The sequence below is a fragment of the Fusarium pseudograminearum genome, chromosome 4 (genome assembly GCF_000303195.2).
Source record: "Fusarium pseudograminearum CS3096 chromosome 4, whole genome shotgun sequence".
NCBI classification, from domain to species: Eukaryota; Fungi; Ascomycota; class Sordariomycetes; order Hypocreales; family Nectriaceae; genus Fusarium; species Fusarium pseudograminearum.
Genome location: NC_031954.1, coordinates 6337886 through 6354507, shown reverse-complemented (window position 1 = coordinate 6354507; position 16622 = coordinate 6337886). Strand labels below are relative to the sequence as shown.

Sequence of the window (16622 nt, the reverse complement as noted above, 5' to 3'; positions counted from 1 at the left end):
AAACCGTAGTTGTTTAATATGCACTGTGCTTACGGGCTCTTGACTCTGACGATCAGCCTATCAATCAGATTTTCGAGTTCAGTATCAAATATCGATTGGTATACGGATTTGCCCATAATTCAAGAAATTACTTGCAAGACCGATTCTCTTCATCTCCGCGATTCCCAAGTTGAAAACTCTCTGGCTGCTATAGTTTTGGTCTCCTAGGCGGCCTCTTTTTAGCTCTACTTCATAGCTTTACGCTCTCAAGAGGAGGCTGTGTAATGATTTGAGTTCCGACGTGACCTGAGTTTCCTCGTGGACATTGTTAGTGAGGGCGAAACAGTGACGCATTTCAGCTGTCGTTGTTCTTCCTCAACAGATTGTGACAGCTCATGATCATGCTCGCATGCGTTCTCTTTCTCCCCTGTCGCCACAGTGCACGCACCTACATGAACATCCCGTCTTGGCGGTCCGTCTAGAAGCGACAGGGCCAAGCCTCTAGAATCTACAGAGTAGTAGGCCGCTCAATGGCATGACTTGGCGCCAAGCTAACATGCTCTGTGAAACGTCTTTGATCTGCAGTCGGTTTGGTTCGCTATCAAACATTGATGCTATAATTATTTTCATGTCATAGCGATGTGATGTAGGTTCACAATTTTATTCAGGTAAATATCGCTGGTATTGGAGAGAATGGTCTTTAGTTGAGACATGTCAATCTGTGATCATTTGCTTCAACCTGTTAAACACAGACAAATGACGTCTAATACCGTAAATGTCTGTCACTATGTTAAGCGAAATGGACAACAACAATAGCTTGGTAATGCCCCCCAGTTCAACCTCGAAGCAATTGCCGGATCATTATACTATTACGCGCTGGTATGAACATAGCAGCAGTCGACGTGACGACGCATTGCTATTCTTGCTAATTTACAGTGGACTTTGTCTTAGTCCATTAACCCCGTCAATATCAAGCCCAGATATTTGGCTTGATTCACCGGGGTTTTCAACATCCGGAATGTACATATATCTCTTGAAAAGCCAACTGCCTTATCAAGGATGAATCCTTACGGCGCTGACAGACAGAAAGGAATAAGAGTCCCGCAGCCTAGTCCGCAGGAATACATAAGTTCTATGGGTAATTTCCTTGTAAATTGGGTCTCGCCAATCCTTGTTCTTTAGCTGCGGGTTCTTGCGTACATGTCACACGGCTGATGAGCTTAATTATTCCCTAAGATTGCTTTACCGTGCATTCCGCAACTGCAAAATAGCCTCATGTAAAACTTGTTTCCTAGCGCTGACGACATCTCTCAGGAATTGTTCACTCTCAACTGCTGCACGAGAAGTAATTACCAGGAGCTCGCGATGTGGGTATTTCCCGCTAATAAAAGAAGAAGAAGAAGTTGAGCAGCAGAGTCGCATTCAGGGGTTTATTACCAGGATTGAGAGGCTCGGGATCGATCCTATCCAAGAGATATTGTATCGACTGGTGACAAGACCCATAACGCTATTTGAGTGCTATCCAATCGCGCTTGGATTAAATCTCCACTGTCCAGTCAAGCATGATTTATGATTTTTTTGGAGGACCAACAGGTGGATGAGCTTTGTTTGTTAAGAATTAGCCAGGATTAATTACCTAGGTAGGCAAGTGGTTTACTCAACACAAGATAGGCCAACTATGTGATCTCAGTGACAAACGTCGTGCTTGAAACATATCCTTGGCAATCCAACACTGAGCAAAGAGAGCGCACCAAACCTCGGATATCTCCTTTTTATGCCCGTCGTATGTCGGTCATGGACGAATAAAGAGCATTAACACTGGCATGGTCGAGACTACGAAATCTACCCAAAAACGGCCAAACATGCACTGGTTATCAAACAGACCTTTCGACGGAGATGGAATGTCTTGTTGTCACTCAGTGACAGAGAGCAGGAGGCCTTAAGTAGGAGGCCGTCAGTTCCCAGAAGTGGCGCGTGTTGCTGCACAGCCACATCGCCACATTGTACTTCCATTCGTTCTATGCGACATCTCGTAATAGAGGGAGTGAGTATTGGGGCAGATCGAGCATTGGGAATAAGTGGCAACTGATCTCAACAGAATATCAGCCCTTTTGAATATCTGACTCATAGTTATCGATTCCTAATACGTGGACTGCCTTGTCTAAACCCAACAACAATCGTCGTTGAAAAAGAGTTACTCTCATCCCATTTGGGTAGTAAATATTGAATTAAGTAGCCAATCAAATGCCGTTCCATCTGTTTGCCCAGTAATCCTTCAAACTGTCACTTTTATGCAACCAGGGTCTTTGAGCATTGAAAGCCAAGACGAGCCAAGACCAAGTACACAAAACCTCCGAGCTTCTTCTAGAGAAAACTCCTGTAAGAGTCATTGCAGGCGAAATACGCAGCGACCCAAATGATCACACGCACGATCAACACATGATTCATTGATCTCGCCTGGAAGATAGCGCACATCGTACTGTGCATAGCCCTGTGTTACATTTTACGAAGCGGCGTCTTAAGCTTTCCGGGTACGAGTTCCATTGACCAGTTGGCCGAGGTATTCAGCATCCTCACGACAACACCATCGGTGGCGTTTTCCCCAGAAGTTTCCTAGTAATCAATAATGATCCAGTAGGCAGTGTTGGTTGCGTTACTCCTACCGACCCTCGGCCAATTAAATGAACGTAGGTTGTCATCCCATGTGGAAGGCTGTACGACCTGCGGAGCAAGAATTATTCCAAGCCACGTCCGATGCGATCGATATGGAGATATTGATACATCAGCATGCATTATGCTGAGTTCCTGATTTCGAATCAGACTAAGCTTATGCGTTAAACCCATATTTCAGGGCCATGTTATTCCTTGGGCCAAGGCATAAGAGTATACTCGGAGAGCCTTTATTCCGGACAACCGATGCATATGCGCTTCGCCTCTTGTGTTGCAATTTCGAAACCGTCTGTTATACTCACTCACGAAGAGTCAGTCCCTTCTCTTACAACAACCGGGATTGGGTGTCCCGGCCAATTCATGCTTTCTTTGCTCAGCGTGTCTTGGCGGAGCATGTGTAAGCTGGTTTATCCAAGAACAGTCAGACCACTACCACTCATGTCGTTGTTAAGTAAGTTTTCAAGCGCAAGACAAAACTAGAAGGTCCCGGATTAGCACACTAATCAAATCTCATAAAATCGTAAGTCGCAAGGCCGATTTGACATGAGATTCAGTCTAGGCAAATCAAGATTACCCTATAGTTCCAAGATCCACAACATTAGAGCTGTGTCTTAAGGCTGACAGATCATATATTGACTGTACAAGATTCAGGTCTGACTTTTCTAGTCATTGTTTGATATATGCCTAGGCTAGTAGCAAGTGAGCCCATCGTTACAACGTGGTTGTGGTCTAGGTGTCACATCTCATGATGATGGGTGCGATTCCAAATCCACATAAGTGTTCACCACGCCCTGGTCAACCATCAAGGCCAACTCATCTAATCAATGTAACACTAAAATATCCGCAGTGACATTCAATTCACAATTACAATAATCAATTTCTAGATGAAACATGCCTTATCTGTCACATCAAGAAGACCTTGTGTTTTGTACATATAGCACAGCCTCCTTCCCATCTAAAAGTCCCTGCTTCCGTACGGCACAGCAGAGACGGAACTGCCCTTGATAGTAAACTTACTCATAGGTTACTCTGACGATCATCATAAAAAGTTCAACTTTTGAATGAAGTGGTCTTGAAGTTTATCCCGCTTTCAACTCCACTGCATCGTGGCTGTGTAGTTGGATCTTAATCCTAATTGGGAGTTGTTATCCTTCTTGAGAGCAACTGATATATACAAGATGAGGGATTATGCCTAATCTAGCAAGTATTTTGCATGTGAGTGTAACTTTACTCTCGTTTCTCTGCATTATGCGAGCCTGTTATCGATGGACTTGGACCGAAAGGACCGCGATGGAAGTCAATATAGTAGGTGCTAGGCATAAAGTCAGGCTATGCTCCGCAAATCTTAACAACAGCTTCCTCTACAGACATAGTCACTATGTGCGGAAGGCGCCAGCAGAACAACAAAATCAAATAAGCGAGTTTGCGGTGTGTATGTAGAATAAAGAACTTTTGAACTCCTGAGAAGCAGACAAATTGTGATATGGCGGTGACTGGTTACCCTTGATGCTCTAAAATCATCGGTAGTTGCCTTATCGCCGTCCCAAATCAACCTTACGAACAAGAACCATATCTTCGGCACCCTCTTGATCCTTGATCGAGCTCTCAATACCAAAGAATGGCGCAACACCGTGCCTCATTACGCCCTTCCAGAACCCAGACACAATATCCTTTAGATCACCTCCGGTCTGCTTGAAGTCAGGGAAGGCATTCACCTCAAGCAACCAGGCAGTGCCCTGGGCATCCACCATAAAGTCGAGGCCGTAGACTTCGAAAGCATTGGGCATCGTCTGGAAGTGGATTGGCATAGCCTTTGCTGCAGCCTCAAAGATCTCGCCTGTCACATCACAGATTTGACGGAAGATATCATCCCGCATGCCGTTTGACAGAGGCAGGTCCCAGAAACGACGAACAGTGTTTTCGTTGGGTGAATCTTGAAGACATGTGTTGGTCAGGAAAGACTCAATGTCTTCTGGCGCATCTGCAGGTGCCGTGTAGGGCTTGCCAGCGAATAGCGCAAGCATGTGCTTGTAGACCCAGACATCTAGGCTTCCAGTGCACATCACATATGTGCGGATATGGAACTTGCGCTTTTCGCCATCAACGAGTAGAGGTGGGTGGATGTATGGTTGTGCGACGAAATGTCGAAGATGTGAAGTTGTAATGCCGTCGCCATCGTTGTCGTTGTCAGCGATCTCATCTTCATCGTCAGTATCGGGCTGGTCCTCCTCCCAGATATCGAAGATGTTCTGGAGCTCGTCCATCGAGCTGAAGAGTTTGATACCCTGACCTCGATCACTCATGCCTGGCTTCAAGATCCACCACTCCTTGGAGCTGGGGTCTGATTGCTCTTCGTTACGGTCCATACTCTCTCGAAGGTCAAAGGCCTCTACTAGAGCATCATCCAGAAACTCGGCAAAATCGACCTCAAAGGCTTCACTGCGCTTGATGTGCGTCTTCAGGACAGACTCGGGGTGCTTTGCTACCCAGTGATCCACAGTAGTGGACAAGAAGTGCTTTCGGATAAGAGCCTTTCGGATCATGTAGCTGTTGATAAGAGTTGTGTGCTCATGGCTGCCAGCGTACTCAAAGTCGATGGACTCATACGCGGTAATCTGCAGGATGTTGTCCTCTGAGGGGACAATCTTCGCAAGAGCTGGCTCGTCAGACTCTGGTACTTCAGTGATCACATTGAAGACTCCCTCGGGGAAGAGAGAGTTCAAGGCGGATAGAATGAGTGGCTGAACGTATGCATCTTCGTAGGAAATGACAGCTTGGATGGATGGGTCCTTTGGCCTCAATGCCATCTCTTGAGTGCTATGGTTTGCCACCGAACCCGAATCCCTTTATAAAAAGTAAGAATATATTTATTGGTAGTCTTGGTAGATTACAGGCACTGTGCTTCTCTCCTAGCCCTGCCCGCCATATATCACTTGATCGAGGGTACTTACAGCTCAAACTCTTTCTGATTGAATAGTTCTCCAGCACCAAGCATGAAGTTCGCCTTGAGAGGGGTGATACTGAAAGAGTCAGCAATGTTAGTTTCTCGTATTGGGCAAACATACCTTGTCAGTCCTTCCTTGACGGCCCATCCATCGTTACCAGGCTCAGACTCTTCCACACTCTTATATACATCAGTGAACTTCGGCGCCCACTTGAAGTGCTTGTGGGTATGTCCTTTTCGTGAGCTGGGTCGCGCTGCGTCGTCAACCTCGCCACCCACACCCTCACGTATTCTCTCCTCTTCCTCGTTCTCGTCTCCAGCCTCGCCTTCAATCTCTTGAAAGCAACCACCTTCTCGCCAGTAGTTCTGCAGAACATTTGTCCAGATGGCCTTGTTATTTTCCAGACCTTCTATCAGAGGAACGTTGACGCTGTAGAGATCAGCGCTTCCGTCTGTTGGCCACTGCTTGTAAAGATTCTCAATAACCTTGACGCTGCGGCGACAAGCAGCCTCGATGATGACCGGGTCGTGGTTCCTGGTGAAGAAAGCAAAACTCAAAGCAATTGACTTCTTTTGGCAAACAGCAGCCTCAAGAGCGGCACCCAGGGTTCCTGAACTAAGAGCAAAGACAGCAGTGGTGTTTCTTCCATAGTTGGGTCCGCTAACGACAAGATCGATAGGTCCTTTATCCTGGAAGAAGTGGTGAAGACCAATCTGGACGCAAGAGGCGGGTGTCCCGTCAACCAGAACCCATTCTTCAACGTCTCCTGAAGGAGATGGTCGATGGTGAGTGGTACCTGGGGATTCATCACCATGGACGACGGATGAAGGGCGGTAGTACAAAGGCTTAAGGGTTTGTCCAATCATGTGTGCCTTTCCAATCCATGACCTCTGTGTATGAGGAAGACATACAGAAACAGTGTGACCGGCCTGTTGCAGCTGCTGGATGAGACAGTGGACGTATGGAGAAGAATGTGGTGATGGCGGGCCATCGTCATTGGTAACGAGGATGTGCATCTTTAACTACGATGTGAAGCCGGCGGTTAGTTAGTACGAGCTATTCCAGGTGTCAGTACGGATATTCTTGAGTGCAGAGGAAAGGATAGAGAAGAGAAGACCCAACTCACTCGCAACGGCTGTTATACAGTATCTACGCAGAGTATTTGACGGGAGGACGTTGGGCAGAATGGAATCAATGAGGGGCACCCAGACGTGGGGCAGGAGCGCTAAGCAAGTCAGCACGTCACAGAATCACTTCCAATTGGCGTTTGGTGTAACAAAGTATGGGCACAAGCAGGGGGAACTCATGTTATTATCATGAACTTGTCTGATTTCTTTATTCAACCGACGACTCGATCATGAAGAAAAAAAACTACCTAAAACCGGGGCTCACAGAATCGAAGATATGCCTAAGGAAAATTCCTTGTCAAACCCAAACAAACCAGACCAGACCAGACCAGACCAGACCAGACCAGACCAGCCGATACCGAACCAAATAGAAAAGAATAAACCGAAACAGACTCGGGCTTGCTTCCTCTCTTCCACTGCGGAGGTCAGGTATCAATCCATCCATCAACCAATCAATCAATACGTCGTCTTGCTGTGCGATACATTCCATCGTCCCTAGCAATCTGCTAGTCCTTTTGACGCTCTAATTCCAGCCAACGCCGTGATAAAGCCAGTGATAATTTCCATTACAAGGCGAAAGATAGGGAAATTCCCATATGCAGAATTATGAATTGTCGTGGAACAGCCACTTGACTGTGATGCGAGAATGTGGTAAAAAAGCAAATGCAACGCCTATAAACCGAAAGGGTTGACCTAAACGCGAGTGCGCTTAGTCTCCCTGGTGTCAATGCTTTCTCCCGACCGTTTGCGCGATGGGGATTTGGGGGCGCTTTCCTTTGTTCGTCGCCAGGAATCGAAGGGGCTTCGCTTGCTGGGCCGCTTGATGACGGGTGCGCTCTCATCTGTCAGCTTGTTGGCAGATCGAGTCACTCGTCGGGTGGACGGTGGTGAAGCCGGGGCGAATTTGGGCGCTTCGGGAGTAGATTCACGCTCTTTCTTGGACACTGACGGCGTTGCCGGGCAAGCCAGTTCCTCGACGTTCTCTTCCACATCCGTTACAGCTTCTTCTTCTTCGATCTGCTCCTCCGTCTTGACATCCTGGAAAAGGAGACGAGGCTTAATCGAAGCTCGCGTTAAAGGACGACGGACGTGAGCCTCTGGGTCTTCCTCTGCAGCTTGGATCTCATCCAGATCTTCAACCTCATGCTCAGTGAATTTGCGGAAGAATCTCTTGCCACGGCTGTTTAGGTTAGCATTTATTTTGAGACAAAGATTAAGTTCGGTGGTAAAACTTACAATGTGTACACCATACCATCCTTACGGTCAGCGAGTTCATCCACGGTCTTCACGCCCTCTCCGGGAACCTTGACCTTGCGCTTGTCGTGACGTTTGCTAGGCCCAGCACGGGGTGCTTCGCTGAAGAAGGGGTTTTCTGAACTGAGGAAAGGGTTGTCTTCTCGCTCATCACGAACAGGCACCCGATCCCGGGTATCGGTAAAGATTTCGATAGGTTCCTCGATCTCCTCTACGGCGAAGCTTTCCAACGAAAAGCCACTGTACTTCTTGGCAGATCGCTTCTTGGGAGTTAGAGTTACTTCATCGGCATCAGAGCTAAAAAGGTTGCGGGCAACTGCTTTTATGTGGGCAGCCTTCTTCTCAGTGGGTGGCTTTTGAGGTGTCTTTGATGGAGTAGGAAGCATGCCACCAGCGGCGATGACGGAAGAGCTGGATCGCTCATGAGTGCGACGGCTGGCGCCATCTCGAGAAGTTTCAGCATGCATGTTTTCCGTTGCGCGACGAACAAAATCGTTGGCGGGTACACGCTTCTTTTGCGTCATAGGTGAGGCGATACCAGCGCTGAGGTGCTTGGTAGACTTTTTGGCGGTTTGAGGTGATCGAGGTTGACGGTCTGATGCGCCGGGAGATGGAGTCCTTGTTCGTTTTGATGAAATGCGTGCAGACTTGCGAGGCGAAAAAGGTTCCCAGTGGTCTTGGTAACCGAGGCGAGGAGTTGGAGGAGTGCGGATGCGGGATGGCGGTGGAGGAGTAGTAGAGCCGTGTGCGTCGGCCATGTTGACGGTTAGGCGGCAGTGCCCAAAAAAACAATTGCGATTTGAAGGCTTTTTGCTGTATTCTGAAGCTCAACCTTGAAAGGATTGTATCGACTTGAGACTCAAAGTGCGTACTCGATGGCTGCCAGGTCTACCAAGATGATTACGTCGAATTGGAGATGTGGACTGATATGATAAACAGCGCAGTTGACTTAATGAGTTGCAGTAATTGACTGCAAAAGGGGTATATAGATTTGGAGAATAACGATAAGGTTCGGCAGTGATGAAAGGCGCTTGCTAATAGTTGGAGTTGGCAGATTTAGAGATGAGTGTTTGTAGGGTAAGATGTTTACATTTGAGTAGAGAGAACAATCAAAATGAGTGAAGTGGCTGGGACAGACTCTACCCTGGAGCGTGCACCAACTCCCAGCCTCCCTATTCTTGGTTGTGCGACCTGGTTTACCCACTAAAACGACAGGCCCTGTTGCAACCTGAACGCGTCCGTCGGGCTAGCAACCCCGCCTAGACGCGTTGGCTACGCGACGGAGTGCAACCAATCAAAGTGCAGACATGAGGAATGAATTAAAGTGAAAAGGTGGGAACAATTGAAATGCCCCTCATGAATTAAATGAATTAAACAACCTAAGCTCCATGTCGGTCGGTGTATGGCAACGCATTACTATCAAGTCAACAAGCGCCGATCCTGACCCTGTATGCGCCACTGCGTTTTCTACACGAATTTCGAAACGTTTACAGAGTACTACCCGAAACAAACGACCGTTGCTGCGACCATAAACCGGCGCTTCCAGCTGAGGCTATCCAACAAACGGGCCCCGCTTCCATATCCTAGCTGCCTGCCGTCATGGCCGACGATACAACAGAATATACAGAGTCGAATATTTGGCAATCTCCTTCGCAGGAAGATGGCCCACCGACATCTCGCCCAAGGACTCCTAGAACCCCAAAGACCCCCAAAACACCGACACAAGAGCGCCCAGAGCCCCTAGACCGTGAAGCCGCACTACGCAAGGAGCTTGAAGGTGTCCGGAATATCAATGAGTCCCTTGAGGGCGTCATATCCACTCTAGAGCGCGCAGGGGGCAACATGAATGTGTGTTTTTCATGAATTGAGTTGCCGAATACCTACTGACCATCGACAGACCGTTTTGAGCACAGTCAACAACGCTTCTGTTCTACTCAACACCTGGACGCGGATATTATCCCAGACCGAGCATAATCAGCGATTGTTATTGGACCCTGGATGGAAAGGCGCAACGGAAGATATGGCCGAGCAAGAAGCGGAGGCTATTCAGAAACAGCAGGCCGCTGAACGGAAAGCTGCGGAAGAGGAAGAAAGACGCGAACAATTGCGACAGCGTCGTGAAGAAGAAGAGGAGAGGCGAAGACTGGCAGCGTCCGCGCCTGCACGAGGAACAAGAGGAACCCGAGGAGTTAGAGGCACCACTCGGGCACGTGGTACTGCGAGGGCTGGGAGCTCAACTGCCAGTTCTACAAGCAGAACATCGAGCATACCAAGTCGTGGAACCTTTAACATCGGTCGAGGGTTTGGTGCGCGCCGAGCTAGAGGGACATCATGAGGCCAAGTCCAGACACTCACGCTTTAATGACATATACCCAATAGATCTTGTTATTATTACTTCTTCTTGAAAAAGTCGCTCATCTTTTTCATGCCTTTAGTGTTGACCTTCTTGAGATCCCGGACTCCACGACTCTCAAGTGTTTTCTTCTTCTTTTCCTCCTCCATCTTTCTCTTTTTGACGAGAGCGTCGTCTTCATCTTCATCCAATCCGCGCTTGCGAGAGTAATCAATAGAGTGCGCAGCCATGGCTTCGGCGCGTAGCTTGGCTAATTTGGCCAAGTATTCATCCAGAGGCGAGAAATCCACCAGAGCTTCCTTCTTGAGAAGCTCTTCTAGTTGGGTGGCGAGAGCCTGAGCAACGTAACCTGAGCAGATGAAACTGAATGCGACTCGCAACCTCTGAAGAGAGACAATTTCAGAAGAAGCCTCAATGGCACTGACGATGTTCTCGGTGGTAGTCTCTTCTGTCAAAGACGTGACTGTTGTGGAAGGCTGAGAGACTTCTGTATCTGTTGTCGAGTCCGAGACTGTTGCTGGTGACTCTGTCTTCGCTACCGTTGTAGTCTCGGTGGTTTCTCGTTTCTGCACAAGAATTGGCGCTTCAAGAGCCTTCTTCACAAACTTCTCCTCCATAGTTGGTGCAAGTCCCCCATCCTGCATTCTTTGCGCCTTTTCCAATACGGCCTTGGCCAGTTTGCTCTCGTTTAGTCGGAACATGCTCTCGTCTCCTGCATCGACAGTATCGCAAACCACGGCCATTCGGCTCTCGATGAGCTTCCGTGTCTTGTCGCATCGCAAAATCTCCGATAGATGTGAACAGTCCTGAGGTAACTTGTCGAAGTGGTCATCGCTAGAGAGGAAGAGCCGCTTTCCTTCTGAGCTTTTTGACTGGGTTTCAGTCAATGCTGGGAGGACCAGGAATAGGGGGTCGATTAATGTAGCCAAGTAGAGATCCTGGCCCATTGAGACCCCAACTTTGCTGGTGCTATCCGCGGGAGCAGAGTTTGGTGTATTTTCGATCAGCCAACTCTTCGGTGTCGTTTTCGGTGTCGCAACTTTTGTGAATTCGTAGATGCCCGTTTCAGGGCACACCAGGTATCTCGCAGGCCGGCCATGTTTGGGGTGTGGAAGAGTGACAATACGCGCTTCGGAAGAGGCTTTCTTAGGAAGAACAAAGACTTTGGAGGCATTTTCTGTTCGAGGAGGAAGGCTAAACTTTGAGCCAGTGGATTTGGGTTCCGCAGCTTTCGATTCGGACGGAGCAGGTTTGGTAGATCTCGTTCTCGCCATGATGATGCGTTTGTATGTGGACAAAGAATTAAAAAGTTATAATATGTAGAAACACGTTGATATGGTATAGCGAATGGATCCAAGAGAAAGAAGTGATAAAGAGGATTGAAAGGAATGTTGATGCTCTCCAAAGAAGACCAGCTTGTGATAATGGTGATAGAGATCAACATGGACTTGGACTAGGCGAAGAGACCCATGTTGAATTAACACGCTCGGAAAATGAGATTAGATGAGATGGACGCGTTCTGACGCGCTTTCGGTTGCAGGGGTGACGCCAGATTCTGACTTTAATTTAGTGGACCTCCACTTTTCCTGTTACAGGCTGGCGCCCACCCGTCCAGGAACTTGAAGCCGCTAAGCCGCCTATTGCTCAGCCAAGTACAGAGTATAGCATGGCTAGCATGGCATGCGTTGGCTTGTGGACCTATGCAAGCAAGCCCAGTCCGATCCAATCCACGTCAACACTGCGGAAAAGCAAACATTCCCTGCATCAACAGCCCAAAATCGATAGATTTTCCCTCGATATTTTCTTTCACCGACGACCGGCACTCAACCAGATAGAATTATCCAGCTGGATGGCTATCGCATCACCTAAGCCTTACCTGCCGCCCTGACCAACTGGGAATATGCTACAGACTTATCGCATACTTACACCAATCTCTATTCAGTGATCGCATTAGTACCGGGGCTGGTTTCTGGGTCACCGGCTACAGCAACAACTACTCATCGTCTTGGTATCGCTATGGCTCCTGGTAAGATCACAACGCTGGGCTGGATGCCTTTTTGTGCGACAATTACTGACCGTGCATGCCGCAGCCTCTCCAGCAAAACAAGGAAACGATTCCCAGTGGCCCCCACGATCTCCGCATGAAGCCTTGCTTAGTACGCCGCGGGGACGAGAGCGATACCGACAAATGATGACTTCGCCCACGTCTTCGCCGTCAAAAAGAGGTCGCAACCTACCGTCAATGAACCTCATGGCCGAGATTGAAAACGACGAAGATGACGAAGACGAGGAAACGCTGCAGCTGAAGCTCCAAGAGATCCAGGCACGGCTCAAGTTGAAGAAGTTACAGAGCGCCAAGTCAAAAAAGACGGACGACAATGTTGAGAACTTGCATGCGACGACATCGGAGCTTGCGATATCATCGCAACCACCAAGTCGTTCAAGGCGCGCAACAACCCCCACGAGGGCAGAGTTACCCACCCAGGAAAATAACATTCAGGTTCCTGCATCACCAGTCAGGAGGATCCAAGAGCCCCAAGTCCCGATCTCACCTAGTAGGGTGTTGCTGGGCATCGATAAAGGACTCAAGGCCCGGGATATTTCCTTGAAGCGTGCGCCCAGTTACAGAGACTCGCAAACCACGGCTGATATCGGTCATTCGGGTTATCTGCGAAGGTCAAGAACTACGGGAAGCGCCAACTCCTCTTTCGAGAGCAGGCCTCTGAGCTTCAACGAACGATTGGCATCTGCAAGGAAAGACGATGAAGCCAGAGCTCAACGACAGAAAGAGATCCAAAAGTTGAGATCAAATGCCTTTGGAATCAGCCAGGATGAGATGGAGCAATACAAGAAAAAAGCTATCGAAATCCCAGATGAACCAATCAAAACCCCATCCTTTTCAAGGGATGAGATCATGGGCAATGCCAAACCAGCGGAAAGGCAACGAAGCTATACTGTTCCCAACATTCAATCGCCCAGTATAAATAGCCCAGCCACCGCGTCCATGGCACTGACGAGAAGGAATAAGACACCCCCTGGCGAAGTATCCGACGAACAAGCAGCCGGCATCGAGCCATACTCGACTTTCCACCTGTCCAAGCGAATCCTGCCGCACAGTGTCCTTGCTCGACATGTTTCCGGGAAAAAGGTTCACATGATCAAGGATCTGCTCAGAGTTGTCAAAGCACCAGATTTCGCCCTACCGGATATTGAGCAGGATATTGTGGTATTTGGTATTCTAGCAAAGAAATCTGAACCTCGCGCCCACAAGCCGACACAGAAGAATGGGAAGACAGAGGATCGGGGGAAATATATGGTAATGACCCTGGTCGATTTAGAATGGGAATTGGACCTGTTTCTGTTTAACTCTGGCTTCACAAGATACTGGAAACTCACCGAGGGGACTGTCATCGGCATTCTCAACCCCACAATCATGCCACCACCACCTGGAAGACACGATACTGGCAAATTTAGCCTGGTCATCAACTCAGATGATGACTCCATTGTCGAAATCGGAACAGCTCGCGATTTGGGAGGTTGCCAATCGGTCAAGAAGGACGGAGACCGTTGTGGCACCTGGATCAACAAGAAGCGAACCCACTACTGTGAATTTCATTCCAATGAAGCCATTCGCAAACAGCGCTCTACAAGACTAGAAGTCAACGGAAGCAGTTTTGGCGCCAGAAAGAATAGTTCTAGAGAAGTTTATCACTTTGGCGCTCAGAAGAAAGAAGAACCCAAGAAGTACGACTGGGAAACGAAAACGCATTGGTTTGCCTCGCGTACAATGAGCGCGGGAGACCTAATCGATGGCAAGGATCGAACTCCGCATGACCGAAAAGAGAAGGCAGAGTACCTGAAAAGAAACATGGAGGCGAAGGAAAGAGAACGTGAGATGATGAAGACGCTTGGCCAGGTTGGCAATGCTGCTGGAAGAGAATATATGCGGCATGGTGGTACGCGAACTTCTAACATGCCTGTTTCGGGCTCATCTATACAATCGTCATCAAGCTCGGCGAACATCGCGGATGAGGTTTTCAGGCCAGACGCAAGGTCGCTCGGACTGCTAGGAAAATCTGCTATCCATCTCAGCCCCGTCAAACGAAAACGCCCTGACAGCTCTTCAGCTGGATCACAAGCCGGCTCGGCTACAACCAATGGGCCGTCGGCTTTTGGTTGGGGAAGTAGTTTGAAAGACAAGCTTTCGAAAATGAAGGATGGAGAGAAGCTACGCAAAGACGGACAGCCGCCAGTGCGGAAGAAGACTCGCTTCGTTACAGATAAGGGCATTCGAGAAGCTGGGAGAGAAAGTCTCGGCAGCGAACTGTTGAATCGGCAGGTCATGCTTGACGATGACGACGACCTGGTTATTGTATAAATAGAAACACAGGGACTATCTATTTCCTTTGTTGGGCACCGACACGGCGTACTGGCAAGCATGAGGCTGTCGGTTTTATTTTGCTTGGCGTTACATACAGATGCTTCGGGCATGGTTATGAATGAACGATTTTTTGGCTAGAGTTATCTCTATATCGCTTGAATCAAGGCAGATCTTATTGATTGCATCAACACGGATGATGATACCCCAAACAGGGCTTCCGAGGTTTCGTTTTCTTACTTAGTTGAAAGACACGACGTCAGCAGCATGTGATATTAGATCCCCAATAGATCTTGTTCAAACGCAGCCACCCACCCCTTGCCGGTGACCGCCGAATCGATAAAAAATTAACACCAAGAAGTCTCATTTAAGGTGAACTTATATACTGAAACATGCTGTCTAGATAAAAATTGAGCCATAGTGACAAACTTGGTGTTTGGGACAGAGTCCATTCTGCTGTTTTCTACTCTACCATCAGTTTAACATTTCGATCTAGTTTGCCAACCAGAGTTTATCTTCTACAAAGTTAAGCATATCTGTATTCTTATTTGTTCCTTATAAAACCGACAATTACCGAGAGATACAATGAACCGTTGCGCATGGCACGACTTCAGAGGGTTGATATTGGATGAGCTTGTCCTGCGAGGGATAGACGACATGCCATGATGTGCCTGAAGCTGACGGCTGAAATAGACTCAATCAAATAATGAAGCCCAATTGGACCAACGTGGAGGATGGCAGACAATGCCACGAGTCTTTGGGTGGTTACACGAGCATTCGTTACGTTTGAATAAGACGTTGATCATTGTAATTGTTAAAGAATATACGTCAGGTCTTATTCAACTGAAGGATCGTTCCTTGGTTATGATGCTCACCAGGTGTTGAGTTCCTGGCTTCAGGGCGACAGTCTACCTCCTTGACTAGCCGAAAGAGAACTTCTGCATTCCAACTGAGCTGATCTTTGAATGATACGCTGCTGAGGCGCAGCATCATAGCGACAAGTAGTGATTACTCTGTGCAGTAGAATATACCGCAATTAAGAAGATATTGGACAGACCATACGACTCATTAACATGCAACGACTCCAAGTACGAACCCCCCACGGTCCAAATTCGTCAAGCGGCTTCTCAGGCCCTGGAATACCCCGGGTTTTCCTGTAGGAAGGCCCCCAAGAGGCGACTCTCGTGAGCACTTCCCCTCATAACGAGATGCATACAAGCGGAGTTATATGGTCGACTCTACCAATCTCGGAGCTGCCCGTTTCTCTGACCGGTTTACTCGTCCTCTCGGAGTTGGCGGATTATATCATTTGACTTGTTTTTGGCCCCGCTGAAGGTTTTGATGATGTGCAACCGGGTTTAGATGAGAGTGTTGAAGAGTGATGATGATGCACCTGAAAGCTGAGTCTTGGGTTATAAAAACCGACAATTCCTCCTTCAGCTCCCGAATACGATCCTATTATATCGCCTCATTCTAACAGAAACTCATACAGCTAGCCCTCAATTTCCATACACCAGTCTTCTTCCTAAAATCCTGTATACCATCAATCTATCTAGTTAATCATGCCTCCTCATTGTGATGCTCATTCACCAGCAAACTCTTCTTTTGATAATCACTTATACAATCACAACCAATGGCATTCAAGCATTGAAGATGGCAACTTGATAGCCAATTCTTCGTCACCGGCCACCAGCGCTTCTGCAGAAGATGGCCTGCATGCATCCCGCCCTCTAATCCCTGGCGTCTACGTCCCAACAATGTGTTTCTTCGACCCGGATACGGAAGAAGTCGACACCTCTGCAATTGCCGCCCATGCTGTGCGACTGGCTCAGGCCGGTGTTACGGGCATCGCAACGCAGGGATCCAACGGAGAGGCCGTTCATCTCAGTCACTCGGAGCGGCAGCTGGTCACCGCC

The 16622-nt window shown here is 48.3% G+C and overlaps 5 protein-coding genes across 5 annotated transcripts, besides 2 other annotated features; 2 read left to right on the top strand and 3 right to left on the bottom strand.

Annotated features, from left to right (window-relative positions):
- Positions 1-4181: 4181 nt before the first annotated feature.
- On the bottom strand, positions 4182-6610 carry FPSE_01062 (uncharacterized protein; the record flags this gene model as incomplete). The annotated part of the gene is made up of 3 exons (XM_009254182.1): positions 4182-5493; positions 5601-5669; positions 5715-6610. The coding sequence occupies 3 exons, from the start codon at positions 6608-6610 to the stop codon at positions 4182-4184; spliced, it is 2277 nt and encodes a 758-aa protein (XP_009252457.1).
- A 420-nt stretch (positions 6611-7030) lies between these two features.
- Positions 7031-7073: a microsatellite.
- Positions 7074-7152: 79 nt separating this feature from the next.
- Positions 7153-7182: a microsatellite.
- Positions 7183-7414: 232 nt separating this feature from the next.
- Positions 7415-8733, bottom strand: FPSE_01063 (uncharacterized protein; the record flags this gene model as incomplete). Its single annotated transcript, XM_009254183.1, has 2 exons — positions 7415-7901; positions 7958-8733. 2 exons carry the CDS (start codon positions 8731-8733, stop codon positions 7415-7417), a joined length of 1263 nt encoding a protein of 420 aa, XP_009252458.1.
- Positions 8734-9574: 841 nt separating this feature from the next.
- Positions 9575-10310, top strand: FPSE_01064 (uncharacterized protein; the record flags this gene model as incomplete). The annotated part of the gene is made up of 2 exons (XM_009254184.1): positions 9575-9823; positions 9873-10310. 2 exons carry the CDS (start codon positions 9575-9577, stop codon positions 10308-10310), a joined length of 687 nt encoding a protein of 228 aa, XP_009252459.1.
- Positions 10311-10366: 56 nt separating this feature from the next.
- Positions 10367-11602, bottom strand: FPSE_01065 (uncharacterized protein; the record flags this gene model as incomplete). Its single annotated transcript, XM_009254185.1, has 1 exon — positions 10367-11602. One exon carries the CDS (start codon positions 11600-11602, stop codon positions 10367-10369), a length of 1236 nt encoding a protein of 411 aa, XP_009252460.1.
- Positions 11603-12344: 742 nt separating this feature from the next.
- FPSE_01066 (uncharacterized protein) lies at positions 12345-14706 on the top strand (the record flags this gene model as incomplete). The annotated part of the gene is made up of 2 exons (XM_009254186.1): positions 12345-12354; positions 12419-14706. The coding sequence occupies 2 exons, from the start codon at positions 12345-12347 to the stop codon at positions 14704-14706; spliced, it is 2298 nt and encodes a 765-aa protein (XP_009252461.1).
- Between the last annotated feature and the right edge of the window lie 1916 nt (positions 14707-16622).